This window comes from Phycodurus eques, chromosome 16 (assembly GCF_024500275.1).
Source record: "Phycodurus eques isolate BA_2022a chromosome 16, UOR_Pequ_1.1, whole genome shotgun sequence".
Classification (NCBI taxonomy): domain Eukaryota; kingdom Metazoa; phylum Chordata; class Actinopteri; order Syngnathiformes; family Syngnathidae; genus Phycodurus; species Phycodurus eques.
The window spans coordinates 13,982,412-14,005,051 of NC_084540.1; the positions used below are offsets into that span (position 1 = coordinate 13,982,412).

At 42.1% G+C, this 22,640-nt stretch overlaps 1 protein-coding gene across 2 annotated transcripts; it reads left to right on the forward strand.

Annotated features, from left to right (window-relative positions):
* Positions 1-4,055: 4,055 nt before the first annotated feature.
* nacc1a (nucleus accumbens associated 1, BEN and BTB (POZ) domain containing a) lies at positions 4,056-21,946 on the forward strand. 2 transcript variants are annotated; one of them, XM_061699916.1, is made up of 8 exons: positions 4,056-4,627; positions 9,624-9,777; positions 10,930-11,202; positions 12,276-12,903; positions 12,989-13,177; positions 13,943-14,048; positions 14,152-14,249; positions 15,437-21,946. In XM_061699916.1, the coding sequence occupies exons 2-8, from the start codon at positions 9,652-9,654 to the stop codon at positions 15,745-15,747; spliced, it is 1,731 nt and encodes a 576-aa protein (XP_061555900.1). In that variant the 5' UTR covers positions 4,056-4,627; positions 9,624-9,651; the 3' UTR covers positions 15,748-21,946. The 2 variants fall into 2 exon arrangements, with proteins under 2 accessions (XP_061555900.1, XP_061555901.1); XM_061699917.1 differs by having other exon boundaries at positions 4,057-4,627; positions 13,007-13,177.
* Positions 21,947-22,640: the final 694 nt, after the last annotated feature.

Below are 22,640 nucleotides of genomic sequence, written 5' to 3' on the forward strand. Positions count from 1 at the left end.
TTAAAAAGATTTGCCATACTGAGGTTTGTCTCGCTGATTTACACCTACAAAAAAAGTAGAAATTGCATTTCCCTTAGACATTCTGGGTGAATGCTGAGAGATGATGCCACCGAGCCAAAATGCCATCCATCCATCCATCCATCCATTTTCTGAACCGCTTCTCCTCACGAGGGTCGTGGGCGTGCTGGAGCCTATCCCAGCTAGCATCGGGCAGGAGGCGGGGTACACCCCAAACTGGTTGCCAGCCAATCGCAGGCCAAAATGCCAAAGAGACAAATTAATCCGGGACTACACTGACCAGCCACAACATTAAAACAACATGCATAATATACAGTGCAATAGCTAAAGGAAATATTCTGCCTTCATAAATATTGTATAAGATCAATATAAATATAATGAAAAAGAGTGGTAGTTAATAAATCAAAGCATATCATAGCAATTCACAGATATCAAGATGACATCAGAGCAATCTGATTGGACACTTACTAAATGCTTTTAGGCGATACATGACATAAAATACATCAACATGGCTCTTACTGGCCATTATCTGATTTAGGCCATTTAGTAGTGTAGTGCTTCACATAGCTGACTTTGGTGCCTCTGGTGTTGAATCAATTTCCACTTATTTCCCATTCACCAAAGCTGAGACTGACTGATGACCAGTCAAAGGTGCTGTGCGCCTTTCACTTTATGTCTACTGGGTTAGGCATCAGGCCCCACTGTACCCCAGAACACGTACAGCAGTACAAAAAAAATGAATGGATACAAAAAAAGTGAGCTTAATATATTCTTTTGGCTTAAATCAGCCATGGGTGATGACAAAATAATGTTAAAATGTTGTATTTGTTGTTGTTTTTGATATAGTCAATAACGGCAAACTAACAGCAATTTAACAGAAACCGCACCCACAGTTATTCCCATTGACCACTAGAGGAGGCCAAAGCTCGAACTGCAGCATTTTAAAGCTTTATGAGACAGAAAGGACTGGAGAGGCAAAATAGAAAATAACGTCCTCAGGAGTATGGAAACATACAACAGAAAGTAAAAAGATTGCTTTCATCCCTTCTTTCCAACACGCAAGTATGTAAACACAAGTATGTGCACACTCCTACTCTGTATACACTGTCTGTGTTTTGTGTATATGGTGGGTTTAAGGAATTTCTATCAGGGAGGGATGACACTCAGTGCACCCAGGACCACTATTGGCTACCTCTGGAATTATTAGGCTCTTTCTGTGTGTGATTGGCTGGGGACTTGAGAGAGCCAGCCCAAATCGGTGACGCTGTTGCTGGGATGTGGACGTAGCACACGGATGCCAACCTAACTGCCAAGGGGCCGGCAGTTGGGAAGCATGGCATCAGGCCTACCAGGGTGCCTGTGACTGGGTCACTGTCTATGACCACTATATTGTCCCATACTCAGAACAAGGGATTAAAAAAATATATATCTTGATTGTCCATCTTACTGTGTCAAGATAGAAACGGAAAAAAACAAGACACTCACATAATGTTTCTCTATGGAGACTAATGTAAAATGTCCAACTGAGAAAGGTTTCGCAAAGTGTACAGTGACCAACATTAAGGGCTCTTATGTCAACGTGGCATATGCAAGTCAAAGTTTGTTTTGAACCAATATCAATAAGACAGGTGTTTTGGGGGCCCTGGCATATCTGTAATTCTGAAAATAAATACATAAATAATAAAACCGTATGAATCCTGTGGCGAAACACCGAGAAGGTCTTGCGCTGAAAAGGTTTGGAAAACTGTTCGATTATACTGTACAGAGTGTACATAAGCGGTCACCAGTGCCCCTGGGCACCAGGTATCCACAAAGGATGGCATGAGTGGCCCACATTCCTGTTCTAAAATTAGCTAGTGGGACATTGTGATTTTCTAGGGATGTTGTGGAAGTGATCATATAAAAATGTAAACACTTGCTGAGATTTATCGAAATACATTTTTTGCATATATTTATCTTTGACCACAATAATTGTGAGACATCATTATCATGATCAGTGTCTAAGGTAAAAATCATTATTTATGAATAATAAAATAAAAGTAATTTGTGCAAATTTGTTACTTCGGAGATTTATCAGTGTGGTAGCCCATTGCATTAAGCAGTACCCAAAAAGCAGCACTCAGTTCCAAAAAGGTTGATGACCTCTTGTGTACACACACACACATACACACACGCACGCAAACACACACACACTCGGAATTTTAGTGGGGCCGTGCTGTGGTCTTGGGGTGCATGCTGAAATGTATCAAAATGTTATTGATTTGGCAATTCGGCAAACCCATCTCAAATATACTTCAAACGCAATATGTTTTATTTAGTGTTCAATAGCAAAACTTGATTGTTTATTTAATGGTGACAACACCCAAAAAGCTGGGACAGGGACATGTTTACCACACAATTTCCAACAACAACAAAGTGGACGCATCAGAGCACAGTATTTTTTTTCTCTTTTGTGTCCATCCATCCCAGGTGAATTCAGACCCTGGGATGGACGAATTGCTTCTGGACGCTCTTCATATGGTATATGGCTTTCGCTTTGCTTAAAGAGTTGCATCTGTAGATATAGTGATTGATTGTGTTAACTGACAGTAGTTTTCCTCAGTGTACCTGAGGCCACCCGTTGTTATCGTTTAAGCAATTATGTCGGTTTTTAATGCGGCGGCGCCCATGTGAATTGATGTTTCGGCCTTGCCGCTTGTAATTGCATATTGCAATTGTATAAAGGTTGAACGGGATTTGAAAATCATGTTTTCTTTTTAATTGATGTTTTACACATCCCACCTTCATTGAAATGAAAGTTTGTACACAGATTATGCAATGACTCACTGACCACCCGATATCCACCCTCTCTGTTTTGACATTTTTATGTGACACTTGAAATTTGGATCAGATGTTTTAATTTCCTCTTGATTGACGCCAATATACATATTTAAGTATTACGACATTATTATAAGTATAGAACTCTTCAAAAATCAGAAATCTACACACACCTTGCATAGAAAGAGCAATTGACAGTCAACAGAGCCTGGAGTGTTGTGGAGCAACATAGAAAAATTTAATGTTTGGCTTAAGGTAGTTTATTTATTGTTCTTCCAGTGTTTTGGAATCCCAAAATAATAAACCAGATTACACAGTAAATCCAAAGTGTACAAGTTTACTTATTTATTTATTTTGGTGTGGGTTTCCCAACCTTCATTGAGCCAACGCCCATATTTTACAGTAGAAGAAAAAATGTCAAGGCATTTTACCAAATAAAAATGTCATAAAAAGTGGATACAGAGATTATTTGTGCACCTTCAGCCCTCTAGTGGAGGATCATTTAATTGTTCTGAATGTCACTATACGTCGCTGTCACAGAAGAATAGAACTTAATTGTCACTGTCACAGAAACAATGAACATCTGTTGGGCATCTCAGTTTGCAGCGTTGAGGTTAAAAAAAAATATATATTTTTTTGTAAATCAACCCAGTCTGCTCTTGTAGTGGACTGTGCCACCTTTTGAGATTAAAAATATGACATGGGTAAAGACACGCCAGGCTGACTATAGAGTAATATGAACAACATTACCAGAGTTGCACAATGACTTTTTTGTTGGTGTATGAATAATCACTATTATTGACAGACTGGCAGTAGTGGGAAGCCTTAGTGTGGCAAATATGGTTCCATACATTTCAGATTCTGTACTTTTTTTTTTTGGGGGGGGGGGGGGGGGTTGAATCTGTACTATTTTAACCAGTCTTTATTTCCACAAATATTTGTACTTCTACTTGAGTGTGAGTACTTGCAAATTCTGAGTATTGGCAAAACTAGAGGCTCTCCAAATCAAATTTCGGCTCTTGGCACGATGATCCGCTCGCTCCCAATTCTCCCACCCATGGCAGTCATGCGACCGAATGCCGCGCTCGTCTTCATCAACTCGGCGCTACGCTCCAGTGTTCCGCAGTCACCGGCGATCGGTGTCGAGTTCCAGAGGAAGAGGGGCGAGCGAGTGTCTCGTGTGCGGGAGGTTGGGTGGGGAAGTTGTGGGGGTCGTCTCAGGATCCAGCGGCGGCGGCAGAGGAGGAAGGCGGAGAGGGGAGGGCGAATTAAGTGTGGGAGGGCCAGTCTGCGCTTCACGTCAAGGTTGGTGACGACGACGACGATGATAATGAAGAATCCGGCTGATACGGGACATTTAAAGTTCGGGGGGAAGTAGGGGACGAGTCCGGTTTGCCTCGACTCCCCCCCTGCTCGCCCGCCGCCTCGCTCATTAAGCGAGGCTGCAAATGCTCGCTTGGCAACTTGCTCTTTTGTCACAAACATGTCAAAATGCGGCGGCCGTCAGGTGTGCGTCAAGTCAGCCCTCGCTAGCAGCACTTGGGAAGAATTGCTGGTTGTTGTGCGCCCTCCCCCGCCCACCACCACCCCCCGCCCCCGCTCCCGCTCCCTGCCGCACTGGTTCCGTCTGGCTCTCGCTCAGCTGCTGCGTGTCCCGGGATGACCTGTTGATGTCGGTAGAATGGAGACTGGCAGGGGGAGCGATTTCCCCCATCACCAAAATATTTAAATAAGCCACATTTGGGTCCTTGATAAGCGACGTCGCAGCCGAGCTACCTCGCCCGCGTTGACAGTAAGTAGCCCGCCTGTGTGTTTGTGCGTCAAGGAGTGTGGACCGTCGTGGAATTGTTTGCTATTTGTTGGATTGAGTGTGCACGAGCTGGATGGTGCGCCCGAATTATTTCACAGTTAGCATTAGCCGTTAGCCACCTCGACAGGCCCGCTGCGGACGATAAACGTCTCTTTCAAGTCCCACGAGACTGTCGGGACGAATTAAGACTGACGAGCGGGCGGCTTTTTGGCCACAATTCGGAGTGCGGCAATGTGACCGCACGTCAGCAGCCGGGGACAAGCTCACGCTCGCCGGGGTCTCGCTGCCAGCCCTCGCCGCCTTCCCCGCGTCGCCTCCGGTGCCAGCCGACAGTCGAGAGACCCTGGCACCGTGCGGAGTCCTCGTGTGCCCCGATTTACCCAGCATCCCTTTCGGTGAAAACACATCAGTGCAAATGTTAACTGAGGATGTCTCAATAGTAATGAAATACTGTATGCAGGTTTTTGAATGCAGGACTAACCAGACACGTCTGCCCTAAGTTGATGCGGGCGGCATAGCCATGCAGACACGGGCACACGAGAACCAGGAAATGCCTGCAGAAAGTCAGCATTGTGTGCCAGCTGCAGCAATGACTCCACAGTCCAGCAGTCGAAATGGGCTGTGCTTGCTGTCACAACACCAAATGTACTGCTTGGACAAAAGCATGCAAGTCATTCACGAGACATGATGGAAAGGTCTTAAGTGTGCTTCATGTTTGACCCACTTCCCCAGCAAGCCTGGTTTAGCTTTACAGTGATTTTCAGTTCAATGGCATTCTGAGCACTTGGTGTATAACGGAAGGGCGACCTGGGGTGATCCCTCTCTTCTCTCCAAGACTCGGTTGCCCCTCCTTGGTGCATAAAGACGCATCAGTCACATCTCTTTCACTGTCAGAGCAAACTGTGCAAACCCGCTGCCCCCTCCTCTCCAAACCCTGTGTTTGTGTGTCTTCATGTGCAAGCATGTGTGCTCACTGCGGCTCGCCAATCCGTAAACAAGCTGTATTGTCTGTGTGCGAGTCAGTGTGCCTTTTGTGGGTTTGTTTGAGTTGGTGTGTGCGCATCTGTGTTTTAGTATGAGGGAGAGGGAGCTCAAGTGAGACAAAGAGAGCATTTCTCTTTACCCTGGAGCTTGGCGAAGTCCCAAATGAAAGGCTGTGGATATGATGGAACTGCTCTCACCAGGCTTTACTGGTCATTCCCACCACAGATTAATTTTGTTTGGGTTTGACATTAAAAGATGAATATGAGACAAGGGGTCATTTCAGCTCTTATTTCCAGGTATTTACATCAGCATTTGATACACAAATTTGAAGATGGCATTGTTAACAAAACACCACATTTTTATGTAAAAAAAAAAAAAAAGTATTGGATAGATTGAAACTGGATTAAGTGAATAAAACTGAATGTTTAGTTCTAATGTGTTTGCTTCTAATAACAGCAGCCTGTGACTAATTGTCATAACTAAAGTTTTGTATTCTTTTGTGATGCTTTCACTGCAGCTTCTCTGTTTTTTTTTTTTGAGGGGGTCGGGTACTAACTCCAGTCTCTCCTCAAAAAGCTAAAATCCATGCTCTATTGGGTTTAAGTCTGGAAGACTTGGCCAATCTCAAACCTCCCACTTCTTGCCTCTAATGAACTCCGCAGTGTGTTTTGGGTCATTATATTGTTGCTTGAAAAAGGAGCTCGTAATTAGTTTGGTTGCATCTTTCTTTAAATGGGCAGACAGAATATTTCTGTGGATTTTGCTGCTGCCACCATGTGTTACATGATGATTAGTGAGCCAGTCCCAGAAAAAAAGCCATGCAAGTCCATGCCATGACATTAACTAGACTGAGTTTTGCATCATTTTATGTCCTTCACTAAAGCAAATTAAGTGTGTCTACTTCATATTTATTGATTGAATGGGTATGTTCTTTTAATTTTGGCAGAAAATCTGCACTGAAATTTCAACTTCACTTTTAAAATATATTACAAGCATTTCTTTTCACCAAATCCCTGAACATTAATTGAACAATAGTTGGATACATAAGTATTTCCTTGCAGTGCTGTGTGTTATGTAAAAAATGTTCTACCCCACTCAAGCCAATTTTATTTCCCAATAACGATATATATTACAATATAGTATTTTTCCTTAACATTATACAGGAAATGAATAAAAAATAATGTCTTACTATTTCTACATTTATTGGTAAAACACATTGTATATAGAAGACATGATGAATTGAATTGAAAAGAAAAATCAGAAATACAGTAAAACACAAATATCGAGTGAAAAAATACTATTCAAAAATCTGGCAGTGCACAGTTTTCAGGGAAAGCAATAAAGTGCAAAGAATTGAAATAAATAAACACAGTGCTTCAAGTAACGCTCAAGTATGCCTACCATTAAACCAGTAAAAGTGGTAATAAATGAACCGTTTCAGAGGTTGAGTTTGAGGAAAACAAGTTTGTCAGCTTGTTCAGACATGAAACTCATTTTCACAGTACGTTGTTGCTTTTTATTTTTTAAACATTTTGTTTCATGTGTTTCACAGGTTGAGAGATAGAAAGACACGCTGGTGAACTCTTTAATGCTTGAGACATGATATCTTACATGTAACTACTGTATGTACTGTTACAGTACTGTGCAATGTCCTTTTTTTCTTGTCATCCCTCTGTGGTTTTGATGTAACAGTGTTTTACTTTGTAACAATTTGTTGGCCACATGTATTACAGATTACCATTTTTGTGGCGAGTGTCTCACTTTTTAAAACCAAACATGAAATTACGGTTCCCTGTTTTTGGCACCCAACGTCTTTGGGCTCTGTTTCCACTTTTTCTCTGTTAAACTCTCTGCGTGTAGCATATTGTTTACATCCATGCTCCTCTAGGAGTGTCGTAAATGAGTATTTAAGGTACTGTAAAAATGCTACTGCAAACTTTGTAGCATTGATGCAGTTACACTACATTAATCGTTATTCAGTGTTCATAACATGTTTGTTTAGGGCATCTAAAGTTACTCTTGTCAAACACAAATTTATAAACTCGTACGCTCTTACAGCGCATGCACACTGTACAGACTGTTTATTGAACTCAGCTCACAAATGATGAGCATAACATAAGTCGCCTTTTTAGGACGTCATCCCTGTGTCACCACTCTACAGGTCTGACCAATCAACCCACGCTTAATCCAACTGTTTCAACTGCTACATTTTTATAATTCGTGGATTGGATTGAGCGTAAATCGTAAATCACCGGAAAACGAGCAGCTACGGCGCCCGGCGGGATGCCCGTCGCCCGTTACTATCATCGTGGAGCACAATTCATCAAGCTGAAAGGTGGATGAGAATAAAAAGAGGGAGATATTTTGAGCTCGTCTTCCGCTCCCATTGTTTTGAATTGAACCTGTCGAGATGATCATCGCTGGTGACAATGAATGCAAGCTTTGGCATTTCAGCCACCACTCTTGCGTCATAAATTATGAATATAGTTATTGTTGTAAAAACACAACATATGTATACTTCATAGACTGTATTTTTATGGCTCGACAGCGGCTTAGACTTGCTCCCTTAAAACCCGGAAATGCCATGTTGCCACTCAGCTGAGTTGAGTGGTTGGGTCCCAAACACAAAGTGGGCAGTTACTTAAATATGAATTGACAAAACTATGTCACAATGTCAGCGATTTAAAATCCACCCATTTGCAAACCTTATGCCGTTGACTGACTTTTACATTCCATCGACAAACTGCATATATGTCAAACTTAAAACATGTCACAGACTAATTTTTGATCTATGCTGTGCATAAAATAGAAAAAGTGGATTCCAATGAGAGGGGACCTTTGAGATACATATTTAATAAGGTGACAGAACTTCTTTCATTAAATACTATACATATATGTTCACATGATTTTTAGATTCGATCCCACAGAAATGCAATGCCTTGAGTGCTCATATGCAGTGAAAAAAAATATTTATTCACTTAAATTACAATAACCGACTGGCTTTGAAAGGATGCAGTACTGTAAAAGGGGTGTTTGCTTTTCGATGTTTGGTGTACAGTGAATAAAATCATGCTATGTGCTGTTTGTCGAAGCCACACACACACGCGCAGTGAATAACAGCACATGACCTAGTTATCTTAGGACACTGGATTTTATGGCTCATAGAAGACAGAACATAAAACAGGCTTTCATTGAGCTCTGGCAGTGACGGCTCCTGAGAGGCCGACGTGACGTATAGGATTAATGGAATGTAGATTATTCACCAAATCTTGAAGAAATATAGTAATTTCATGGGCCAGTAAGACCGTGTGAAGAATTGTGTGTGCCAGATAGCAAATGTACAGTGAATCCCCATTTTCGTGGGGGGATTACGTTCCAGGCCCACCAGCGATTGGTGAAAAAGAGCTATATATATATCTATCTCTGTAGGGTGGGGAGGGGCTTCCTCCCTTTTCTCTGTGGTCTGCCGGCTAGCCGGGCTGGACCCGCAGGAGTATAGCCTCTTACTTCACACACTCTGCACATTTTTGGTACTCTCACTGTACATACTCTGCACATTGGGCACACTCACATCTCATTCAGGGTCCACTGGGGGACTGGTACTAGGGGGTGGTGGGGGCGGGCCGCGTGCTGGCACATCTGTGGTTGTTTGCAGTCTGTAACTGATAATCAGAAAATGTACTGATGTTGACTCATGCATGAATGGATGAAGCAGTGTCACCTGTGTAAGAGCACGTTAACTCGGAGTGAGCAACTCTTTGCCAAAGCTGCCCAGTTTCCCCATAATCCCCATGATCCAGTTGATAGAGGGAACTCAAAATTCAGTGTTAACGAATCGCGTTGTTTTAATTGACTGCTTTGCACCTCTACAGAGGCTACTGCTCACAGACAAAATATATGCACTCATTAAAAATCAAACACCCATTTTATATGACTGCAGTTTCACTTGTATGCATTAAAAATCATATGCATTTTTGTGTCTTTTCCCAAACAGAGCCTTTGTTGGTGTGCATTTGCGCACCATGGCCCAGACCCTCCAGATGGCGATCCCAAACTTTGGCAACAACGTTTTAGAGTGTCTGAATGAGCAGCGGCTGCAGGGCCTCTACTGTGATGTCTCGGTGGTGGTTAAGGGGCATGCCTTCAAGGTAGGGCTGTGATTTTATTCCTTTTAAAAGTTTCACTTATGGATGAGAATAATTAAAAATAAAGATTAGTAAAAACTAAAAATAGGATCAGTTTAAAACTGTTTGAAGGACAAACATGGAAACAGACTATAAGAACATTGAGAAATTGATTATTGTATTCTTTGAGAGCATACCTTACACACGAATAGAGTGAGTTATGCAAGTTAGGACACAGGCTAGGAAAGTTAGCACTTCGGTATCTCTGCATTACACGTTTACATTTGCTGTTTCTACTACATTCCTGTTTACATGCTCAGATAGCTCAACAAGAACCAATAAGCTCTAGGTATTTTGTTTTATGGGGCATGCGCATTTATGTGAAGTGCTTTTGAGTCTCAGGTCTAAAAAGTCAACTATGCCAGAGTATGTTTGGAACCAGTATGGTTGACGTCTTGAGAAAAGATCATCAAACTGCCAGCGCTGCGCTGACGCCGTTGCTAATGCTTTGCTATTGTGATACTGGACTTTGCCATCTAAAGTTCACTGAATTCACTTTTTACCTCTGAGTTGTAGCACTGCATTAAAGTTAATTTATATTGCCACAACCCAGTTGGGCTTCAACTAAGTGTTAATTAATGGCATGTAAATTCAGTTCAATGAGAAAACTTTTATTTGATGTGCAAGTAAAAATGTTTGGTCATTGAATGAATTAAACTCGTAAATGAAGGTTACCAGCGGCACGGTGCTCGACTGGTTAGAGCGTCTGCTTCACAGTTCTGAGGACCGGGGTTCAATCCCCGGCCATACTTGTGTGGAGTTTGCATGTTCTGCGTGGGTTTTCTCCGGGCACTCCGGTTTCCTCTCACATCCCAAAAACATGCATGGTAGGTTCTAAATTGCCCGTAGGTGTGAATGTGAGTGCGAATGGTTGTTTGTTTGTATGTACCCTGCGATTGGCTGGCAACCAGTTCAGGGTGTACCCCGCCTCCTGCCCGATGATAGCTGGGATAGGCTCCAGCACGCCCGTGACCCTAGTGAGGAGAAGCGGCTCAGAAAATGTAAAAAATGGAAAAGAAGGTTACCACTGCACCAAAAGTTGGGGCATCTAAAAGTTGTTTTTGTGTTTTGTTTAAAATAAAAAAAATTCTAACCAGACTTCTCCTTTTGTTGAAGGCCCACCGTGCCGTGTTGGCTGCAAGCAGTTCTTATTTCCGGGACCTTTTCAGCAACAGCGGCAGTAGTGGAGGCTGTAGCAGCAATGAGGCCAGCCCAACTGTGGTGGAGCTTCCACCAGCTGTGCAGCCGCAGAGCTTTCAGCAGATTTTGGCCTTCTGCTACACAGGCCGTCTCAGCATGACGGTGGGGGACCAGTTCCTCCTAATGTATACTGCTGGCTTCCTGCAGATCCAACAGATCATGGAAAAAGGCACTGAATTCTTCCTCAAGGTAAAAAAAAATGGCATCTACATATTATCCTATACATATGTAGCTTATTTGCACCTCTTCTATTTAGAGATTGTGTAGACTGTCTGGCATGGGTTCTGTATAAGCACGGGAGAAAGAACTGGGAATAGGTTTTCAAAATGTACTTCTATGAGTCATAATTCAGAAAGCGAGTAATACTGGCTCTGGTGCTGCTTAATAAAGCAAATTTCTTTTGATACAATGAAACCCCTGTTTTATCGAAGGGGATGCAGACCCACCAGTAGTAAGTCTGTTATACAGAGAGACAATATTGATTTTCTTGAATACTTTTACCCTTCCCACATGCCTTAAATGCATTTAAACGTATTAAAACACACAAAAGTATTAAACACTTTTAAAAATGTTCCTTCGTGCCAGTTGGCAATCTCTCGCTTGCACACTTCTCCAAATAAGAAGCAAAGCGTGCTTGCTTTAAGCTGTTTGTCACTACCAACTGGGGTTTACTGTAAAAGTGACACATAAAACAAAATGAATAAATAAATAAATCTTGTTTTATCATGGAAATGTTTAACCCAGCCATATAATTTCGTCTAACGAAAGTCTGGTAGCCTAATGCTAACATATAATGCAAAACGCAATAGACAGGCTGACGGAAATTACCATAGATGTTAGGGTATTTATAAACTTCGAAACAACTGCTACTTTAACACTCGAAACAGTAACCCATAAAAAGAGAGCATACAACAATATTCATAGGCATACAGTATATTTGATCTGCTCTGTGGGAACAACGACTAATGCTGAAGATTAGTTGGGAACCTGCCTGTTCTTTTTGCTTCTTAATTAGGCCTCAGCTCTTCCAGTAGACCTGTTGCTGGCATATTGTGGAACAAAGTGGTACCACACTGAATGCGCACAACCCTTAGTTAGGACTTGCCTGTATACTTTAAAACCCTTAAAAAACAATTGCTTATACTGTAAATCCACAATATAGCAGGGGTGTGAACAATGAATCGTGATATAATGGGGGAATACTGTACAGCGTCTTCATTTATGATGACACTGATTTTTTTTTTGTATACGTTCATATTCAGGTTTCCTCCCCCAGTTGTGACTCCCAGGGTCTTAACGCAGAGGAGACGCCACCATCTGAGCCTCAGAGTCCTGTAACACAGACTGGTACCAGTGCAGCCCGGCCCGCCGCCTGTTTGACGCCTCTACCGTTGGTGTCACGGGTGAAGACGGAGCAACCTGCGAGCCAACCGGAAGTTGCTGCTCATTCAGTGGTCTGCACTCCTGTCGCCAAGCGTTTGTGGGAGGGTGGCAGCAGCCGTGATGGAGGAGGAGGCAGCTCTGGTGGAGGAGGGGGCGCTAGAAAGGCAGCGCGTTACTCCCAGGAAGCGGTGCGAGGCAGTGCCATCCAGAGCCCCGGAGCGCTCGGACTGGCCATGGGTATGGGTGCCACGGTGACAAGCCTGGCTGGCATGGTAGCAAGTGGCGGGCTTAGTGGTAGTGCAGGCACCAATGGGAACTCTGCGTCTGGTGTTGGCATGTCAGAGGGCGCCAGTCCAGGCACCATGAGTACCTACGCTAGTGACTCACCCATCAGCTACCACGATGATGAAGAGGAGGAAGAGGGCACAGAGGACAGTGCGGAAGAGCAGTACAGACAAATCTGCAACATGTACACCATGTACAGCATGCTCAACATGGGGGCTGTAGGTAATGGACAATGACATCTGATTAAATTTGCATTTGTCGAATATTTAATGTAATGCTGAGCTGTGTTTAAACGGTGTGTGGTTAGCTTCTAATGTTTCCTCAGCTGCTGGCGAGCGGGTGGAGGCTCTTCCCGACCATACGGAGACACGGGGGCGCATGCGTGGCCGAGACCTCACCTGTCTCCCGGCAGAGCTTATTGCCCAGATAGGCAACCGCTGTCATCTTAAACTGTATGAGGAAGGAGATCCTGCTGAGAAACTAGAGCTGGTCTCAGGTATGCGTGCGTCTAATCGATATGTACACGACTCACAAAAAGTGAGGGCTATTGGGCTTTCGGGTGAAATGCCAAGTTGAACCTAAAATGCACTATACATTTGACAAGGTGAACTTAATTTGAACTCTTCTAAACTTTTGAATGCTCGTCTAAACTGTTCAGACAAGATAGGACATTTAGTCAAATTTATATGGTAAACGGATGCACTCCAAAGATACTAAGGTTGTGAGTGATGCACTCTGCCCAGCAGGGCGACCTCACTCTTTTATCTTTTCAGCGGTTCTGGATTGTCAGTACAAATTGTATTGCAATTTTTACAATGAACTGTTTGTTTTTGAATTCTAAAGTCTGTCATCCGTAACGTCATGCTAACATTAAATCAAGATTTCGCCTACAACATTGACGTGAATGGAGGGTTAATTAAATTCATCACAAAATTACTGAGAGGCAATTAAGCCTTAATTTTGGCATTGAAATGCTAAAAAATGAAACAATGTGACTAAGCTTCTGAGTCAAAGACATTGAGGCTTCATGCATGACAACATACAGTATTTGTATGTGACTGAGAGGGTAGAGACAAAAGATAGATTAGAATAGAACACAACAAGGAAATTGGAGAGGAAAACGATAAAAAGATATTTGCGATTCAAAATGTATAAAACAAAGAAAAATAACAAGATTGCGGAATTATGAGGCACTAAAGAAATCTCACATTGAAATGGGTAGGTGGTCATTTCTATATCGATTCTATGTGTGTGTGTCCAGGTACGTCTGTCTATATTTCCCGAGCCCAGCTGATGAACTGTCATGTGAGTGCAGGGACCAGACACAAGGTGCTGCTGAGGAGGCTGCTGGCTGCCTTCTTTGACAGGTTAGTTCCCTCTGGCCACTTCTTTGTTTTGATACTCTAATCAAAAGAGTGGATACACATCTATATGTGTTTATTTTGGCCTTCTAATCATGTATTTACTCAGGAATACACTGGCCAACAGCTGCGGGACGGGCATCCGCTCATCCACTAACGACCCGAGCCGCAAGCCCCTCGACAACAGAGTGCTGCATGCAGTCAAATGTGAGCAAACCTTTGTGAGATGGAGTTTGCCTGTGCTAAACTGCAGTGGGACTTTCGCGATTAAAAACAATCCGTTATGTGATGCTAGTTGACTTCCAAGTTATTCTAATATCAGTTTTCACATAGGTAGTAATGTAAGATGAATTGTCTTTTACGTCTCGCAGTTGAAATCGGCAGATTTCTCATTCGTATACAACATGTAAATAAGCTTTTCTCTCATTGAATCACTCATCTTCCCCAATTGAAATATGAAAAACAACTTGCCTCTGATTGGTTCATATCACGGGTCCTACTAGCGTCTCGAAACTTGTGGCGGCCAAGCATTCATTCACAATTTAGCATTCATTCACAATTTACCAACTGTTGAATTATTGGCCCACTAATAGGGAACGTGATCTGTAAGGAAGCGTGCATGAAAAGTAAAAGCGAAATTAATTGTGTGAGTATTTTGCTAGTTGAACTTGGCTGTAAAAAGTTTTGCTCTAACCAACCAATCAAATGATGGAAAAATGCTGATGTTATTGTGGGCCAGCTATGGCCCTGTGAGGTGAATTTGAAATCTGATTTGTAAAAGAAATAATCCCATTATTAATATAGTTGAAGCTATGGCCAGCATGACTGATTCTGAAGGCCGTGGGCAGATTAGATTGAGGGGGCAACAAATAGAGGCTGAAATCTAATGGGACACAAAAATCTAACAGCCACATGCACGAAGCAGTGCAGCCAAGAGGAATGCTTCGAAAGGAAAAAAACAAACTGTAGACTGTTGGGAATAAATTAGTTTCATGGAACAAATATTAGAATTTAGTTTGTAAATGTAGTCCGGTGTGGCTGGCATGATGGATGAGTGGTTATAGCACATCCTCCTCACAGTTATGAGGCTGGGGGTTCGAATCCGGGCTCTGGCCTTCCTGTGTTTGTGCGGGGATTTTCCAGGTTGTCCGGCTTCCTCCTACTTCTCAAAAACATTCATCTTAGGTTTATTGACAGCTCTAAATTATCCATATGTGTGAATATGACGCCCAAAGCCAGTCGGGATAGGTTCCAGCTCAGCAGCTACCCTAAATGAGGTTAAGCGGTATACAAAATACAATGGTTGGATATACTGCAGGTCAGTGCTTCTGATATTGTGTTCATGCCAGTAGAAAAGGCCACACTAATGTTGTGTTTCCCCTTCCTCGCGTCAGTTTACTGCCAGAACTTTGCCACCAGCTTCAAAGAGAGCGAGATGAACGCCATCGCCGCCGACATGTGCACCAATGCCCGACGAGTGGTCCGAAAGAGCTGGATCCCCAAGCTCAAGCTGCTGATCGCCGAAAGCGACGCCTACTCCGCCTTCCTCTCCGACGGCGTTAAAGCCGAGGACGACACCCTGGGCGCCGATCCGGCGTTTGATCCCGCCTCTTTGGAAGCCTCGGCCGGCGCCGGCGCGGATTCTGGCGGCTCTTCAGGTGAATCGTTACCGGGTGTGAGCGGGGATGTGGGAGCGTTATTTTGAACGTTGCGTTCGGGGACGTCTGGCGACACGTGCGGCAGTATTTCCCAGTTGTGCTTGCCTCCTCACTCTCACATGTGACTGTCTATACTACACTGCTACGGCTGTAACCAGGACATGGAAACAACCTTTGCTTTACTTTTCAGACTGTAGAACGGAGCTTCTAGAGGGGAGGGAGAGTGTGAGAGGGCACCCGACTGTCCTCTGCCTCTTCTTGTCCTTTTAAGGTGTATAAGCACCTTCATCGATGCATATTCAGTACATTCCCAGTAGTGCTGGTGGTATGAGGTGATAGCGGAGCCTGAGGAAGTAGGGTGCATGGAAAGTGAGTTAGTTATGGAAAACCCTTTGAGCATTTATTCAATAGCCTTGATCTACAGCTTGAAGTCCATGTACTAGTGTTTTCCACTATTAGTGCCACTTTTAGCCTACTAGTATGCAATTAAACCTTACTAGTAAACTACTCTGCTGCACCAGTAGCACTAGGCCCAACTAGTAGGCACGTCACGCACTAGTACCTCATTATAAAAGATATTGAATAAATGCTAAAACGGCTTTCCATTTATTCGATATCGAGCTTTAAGGGACAGTATGCAGTTTTCAAATTGCTAGCAATATTTCAATGCAGCTTCATTACATTCCCTGCCCCTGCGCCCATTACACAAAATGTTTTGGGGAATGTACAATCAATTAAAAATATAAGAGAGGTCATCAACTTACCTGATGACTCGGTGAGAACGTGATGTTACGTAAGTGGTGGTTTTCCAAACTCAGGCATGCAGCCGTCTGCGTATAGGACACACACCAGTGTTACATATCTTTCCCTTGATTTGAAGTAGAGAGCTGTCCAATTTCTTGGTTTTAGCTTTTGTTGCTAACTGGAGTTAAATAATCCGACCGAGAAATTGCAATAGTCTACTCTGTCAGAGGCTGCGGTGCGTTCCCATGAGCCCCTGTGTGTACGGTGGGCATGTGCAAATAACTGACAGTGTATTCGGTCAAGCTTCTTGTCACTACAATCTCTGATTGGCTATTCTTGTCCTGCCATGCCCAGTGGTAAAATAATGATTAAAATTAAATGATAATTTGAATAATATTCTACTATCATGTCATACTGACAGTTTTTGTATGTTTTAAAAAGTGTTTTTTGTTTGAAAATAGCAAATTGTTCCTTTAAGGTCTGTGTACTACGGCACTCTTTGTCCTCCCTATGAAGAGAATTCAGCACACTACTAGAATGACTGTGTCTTACTAGTAAAGTTTTTTTTTCCACTACTAGTGCCGCTTTTGGCCTACTAGTACAACCTTAAAATGAAAATCAAGAATATCAAATAAAAATGCTCAAATGGCTTTCCATAAAGCTGTTTGAGCATTTATTCGTTAACCTTTATTTCCAATTTGAGATCTATGTACTAGTATGACCTTCTTACTCCCTAGTAAAACAATTCAGCAAACTTGTAGAATGAATGTGTCTGACTGGTAACGCTTTTTGCACTACTGCCTTTTGCTACTGTATGACATTTCTATTTCTGCACACTAGTAGGACAACTATGGCATACTAGTAGGACAACCACATGTCATGAGTGCGGCAGAACTGTGCACTAGTTGACATAGGCATGCTACAAGTGCTGCTAGTGAAGTATTAGATATTAACTAGTAGAATTTTACGTCACTACTATTAGTACTAATATTGATGTCAAATAACTGCTTAAACGGCTTCAATAGTCTTGATATCGAATAAATTCCAAGTTTGGCATACTAGTAAGACTACATATTATTGAAGCAAAACTGTTCACTAGTTGACAACAGAGTGCTACTAGTAATATTGACATAAAATTATAATTGTGGTTCACTATTAGTGCAGGTAGTGCACAGTTTTTACCTCACTAGTAACATGTAATTGCCCTACTTGTTTCTTTCTAGTGTGCAAAAATTGTCGGACAGTAGTGGAAGGCACCACTAGGCACTGGCAGTAGTGGAAAAACATTACAAATAATACATTCGTTCTATAAGTGCGGTGATTTGAATTGTCTTACAAGTGAGCGTACTAGTACATGGACTTTAAGATGGATATCAATTATCGAATAAATGCTCAGACAGTTTTCCATAATTAGCGGTATGTATTGAATGTAAGCGGTGGCATTTTTTCCCTACAGTGCAAGAATGCCTACTCGTGTTCCACAGAGAAACAGAAAATGAAAGCGCCAGTAAATGTTTTGAAAAAAAAAAAAAAAAAGATATGAACACTACTTTGTCCTCATTCCACTGCATCATCCACTCATCAATCATCAAGTTTTCTTGGCCCCGCCTCAAATAGTTTAGCCCGACTCTACCTTTGTTGTGTTTTACTGTGCACTGTTATATAAATATATCCCATCTTTGATTTCTATATTTTTAGCAAGCGTGAACGGTGATCAGAGACTTGAGCAGCTTTTTACTAAGATGATTCTAATGAAAATGTTATGGTCAACAGGTTATCAAAGATGGTCGTATTTTTAGAAGAGAAGCTATATTTGTATGCGTGCCCACGCCTGCTGTGACGTGTGAGCAAAGTGAGCGGAGATGGAGATTGTTTTCAATTCTCGACGTTGTGTTGACGCAGGTGGCGACGATTGAGGAGAAGTGGTACTTTTTACAGTAAAAAGAAGTATGATAACGCAACACCCTTAATGGTTTATTATTATTTTTATGGTGCAGTAGGATGGAATGAAAAGATGCTTGATGGAATGTGCATTTCATCTTCTGTTTGAGAGCTCAAAAGCAGTGAGACTGATTCCGCTGGCTTGACTGTTTCGACAATGATGTGCAGGGAAGTTAAGGCCCCCAAAAAACGACTACTGTGCTTTGTATTCAAATCATGTTACGGGTGGGGGAAAACTGGTGACATTTTGTACCTTAGTACAAAAAAAACCCCAGAGGCAATATTTATGAAATATTGGAATGTGCCTTTTCAATGGAAATCAATAAGCAGAATTTCGGTAGGTACGGAGAAGTCTGAAGCAATATTGCTTCAGTTTAACGTTTTGTGTTTGTGCGTATGCGTGTATGAGAAGGAGAATCGGGGTGTTTCGGTAGTTTATACATGTAGCTGGTGGCTTTTATTTTGGAGGTCAGGGTGGATGTTTTAGCACCTTAGGGAGAAGAACCAGTGGTTCGTGCACCTTATTGAGAAGTGTTGTGTCACAATTGAACCCATTTAGGTAGAACTTGTCATTCACACCCCCCCCCCCCCCCACCCCCACATCTGCACGTTCCCATTTTAAGTGTCAAGACTCCGTGTCTACGCACTGATGATTTCAGTGTTCCTGTTACTGAACGACTTTGTTACTGACTCTTGTGTGTGGATCATCAGAGCTCATTCAAGTTGAAAGCGTTGTGGGTGCGTCTTCGGGAAAACCCTCAAAGCTCCGACAGGTGCAGTGTAAATGGGAGTGGCTTGCCGTGCTTCTTTTTTTCCATTCCTGGCCAGCTCAACCTCACTTAAATTAGCATCAAATGATAGCTATAAACCACCCTTATTCCTCCTTTCGAAACCACAAGAATGTGTGTTGTGAGATTTAAAAAAAAAAAAAAAAAAAAAAAAAAAGTGCAAACAGAGATGCAGTACTTTGGGATTAAGCAGTAAATAACTACAAAACCTCATACGAGCACTCCACTTACCTCTGCAGGATCTTTTGAAGACTGTTGTGCTTCCAGGTGTCTTGTTCACCTCCACAGCATCAGCAGTGTTGTGCTGGGACTCAAGTTTCAAATGTTCACTGGCTTACAACTCTTCTGTCATGTTGTTCTTCCAACATTTTTTGTTTAATTTTGACATTTATTTATCTGCTTTTAAATGACCTCAGACAATTTGGCTTCACAAAAGAAAGGTTTGAGAGTATTGATTATAATTGTGTAAGGATGTAGTTGATTGTGTGGAATTGATAGTGGATTACTGTAGTTCCATAAATAGTGGTTTGGGAGCATACGCCACTGCAAATGGGAGGTGAACGGTGGTACTTTTTAAAATATCAAATAATATAGTGAACCCCAGTTGAAGTTCACTGCAAAACTGACACATAAATCAGAAGAATATTAAACAAGAATTAAACATATCGTGGTGCCTTGGGATACAGGTGAAATAGTGAACATTTCTTCAAACAAGAGGCTTCAAGCTGTTTAATGCCACTCCCAGTTAGTTTATAGTCAAATGAAACAAAACAAATAGAATCACACTTTGTGTATTTATAACAAACAGATAGCTTAGCCTTTAGCTTAATGCTAATGCTAACATATAATGGGAAACTCGTATGTAACTCTTTAAGCAACTGATGTTCGAACACAAACAGTGCAGCAACACATTTAAACATTCAATATAACAGTACTCACAGTCATATATTCTTTATCCTCTGCGAGGAGGTGAGACAAGTTCAGACGTTTACACTGTACAGACGTCCATTTGCAGTATATGTGTCTCTTTGTTCTATACTGCCCCCAGTTGGCCAAGGTGGGCAGCACCAAAAAGACCATTCAACTGATGCAAAGTGTGACAGAAATGAATTTGTTGTCATTACTGTATGTTTTTATAAAGTACAATACTACAGAGTGCTATTCTTTTTTTCTATATTAACAAAACAGGGAGCCTGTAACGGATTAATGGTATTTCCATTCATTTCAATGGGGAAAGATGATTTGGGATACGAGTGAGTTGAGTTGAGTCAAGGCACCACTGTATATTTAAACACCAAAATTTTCAACCAAGCCATATCTAAGTTCATCTAATGAAAGTCTGCTAGCTTTTTGCTAACATATAATGTGAAATGCCATAGACAGGCTAATGGAAATGTCATATAACATATTTACAGTTTAACACATAAATAAATGCAAAAATGCAGCAAAAAGATAGCTATGGAAAGTTGAACTACACCCACATAGACTTCAGCTATGACAACTCCCCCAATCAGCTTCATGCCGCTGGCATCGAAACAGGAGTTCAGAACATTCAGAGCCATTCTCCCATCCCATTAAAAAATTGCATTAAAAAAAAGCATTAATTGATCCCTCGATAGATCAAGGGAATGTAGTCATTCCTAATTGAATGTACAGTACACAACTCTAAAGTTTTGACATTGACTAGAGACTTTTTGGGATTAGCTGTCATGTTCTTCTGTACAAACTCGCAAACGAGTTGAGACTGAATCAACAGTGCCACTGCTAACTGCAACCAAGTCGTGCACTCCATCTCATGGCCATTTCTTCCTATTAATCAACAATCAGTTCCATACAATCAGCAGAATTCTGAACAGTGAGACAATACACATCCTTTTGTAGGTTCTCAGCATACCTTCACTGTTAATTGTCTAAATGTCTCTAGTCTAGTCCTAATTACAGAAATGCCCTTCAGTTTTGCACTGAATCACCCCATAACATCATCTTCTCGAACTCCTAAAACCAAGATTATTTGTGACTAGAGACGTGTGACTAATAATGAGGTCCTGACTCAGCATCGTACCGATGGACTGACTGGTCCAGATTCATTTCTAACTGATGACTCATTGACTCGCGCTGCAGTAGTAGCTGTGAATCAGCGCGATTTTCCAAGGAAGGAAGCGTTTGCTTGCTTTTACGTCAGCAGTCTGGGAAGAGTACAGTATTTGGCTGTGGGCTCTCCCAATACAAACTCTCGTTTAGGGCTTTTCAAGGTGAATCTTTATGTGACAGCCTTTTGTCATTACCGTGCATCAACTATAACATTTGAGAACAAGTGTTCTTTGTTCATTTAATTTAAAAAGAAATAAATAAATGTCTCCCCTCCCAAAAATTTGTTTACACTCACACACGCAGACCTACACACTTGAACAGATAAGGTGTGGCATGGCATGGAGATCCTTGGTACATATATAAATATGATATATACATGTATAGACGAATACTGTATATAATGCATAGACACACGTAGAGGTAAGATTGTTTGTTGTACACTCACAGCATGAGTTATATACAATATTTACCCTGAAACGGCGCTGCTTGTTCACAACCCGCGCAGTACTGGCTTGGCCCCTCGTTCCTTGGCCCGTGTTAAAACCCTAGAGCGCGGGTCCACCTCTTCTTTCTGTGTTCCAAGTGCCAATAACTTTGTGAAGCCCTGTAACTGTGACCCAACATTATCGACGGTAATTGCACATTAACAAACTGTAAAAACAAGAGAACATGTCCAAATGGATTCAATGATGATTATCTTAATAAAAGATTTGTAACAATTTCTCTCTTCAAGTCTGTTTTCTTGTAATGTTACTGTGCTGCTGTCTCTGTCCTATTGTTTGCCCTGCATATGTCCTCTAAAACGTTCTACAGGACACACAGCCACGTGACAATAGATGCTTTACTACGAGGTACAGCACTTTTAAAGTTTCAGTTTTCCTGATCTTTTGAGCATGGCTAAAATGGGGCCCGGTGACCCACTTGGGCGTCTGGCATGAGTCTCCCCTCCCACACAATATAAGAACTTGAGCACCGTCGTTTGTATCAGTGCTTATGCAGCGCAATTGTGACACGCAGCTATCACTATACTCTAAAAATGCGTTTTTTTCCTCAGATAGTCCGCTGGCGTGGCCGTTTTAGAGTGCCTCGTTGTGTGTCGTATGTGCACGTCACGCATAGAACGATGGAAGCGAAGGGTAAATTTTTTTATTGCCCCCCCCAGATTTTATTCCCAGACCATATGGCTCAGCCCTACACATACTCGTTATGTGTGTGTCCATGGGCAACTGTGATGACGGAGAAAAAGTGATTTTAACTTACTCATTTTTAAATCCAACTTTATTTAGGTAGAGGTATTACATATAGAATTCCACTCAAGCATCCTTTTTAGAAGATAGCTTGAAGATAGCTGGGATAGGCTCCAGCACGCCCGCGAC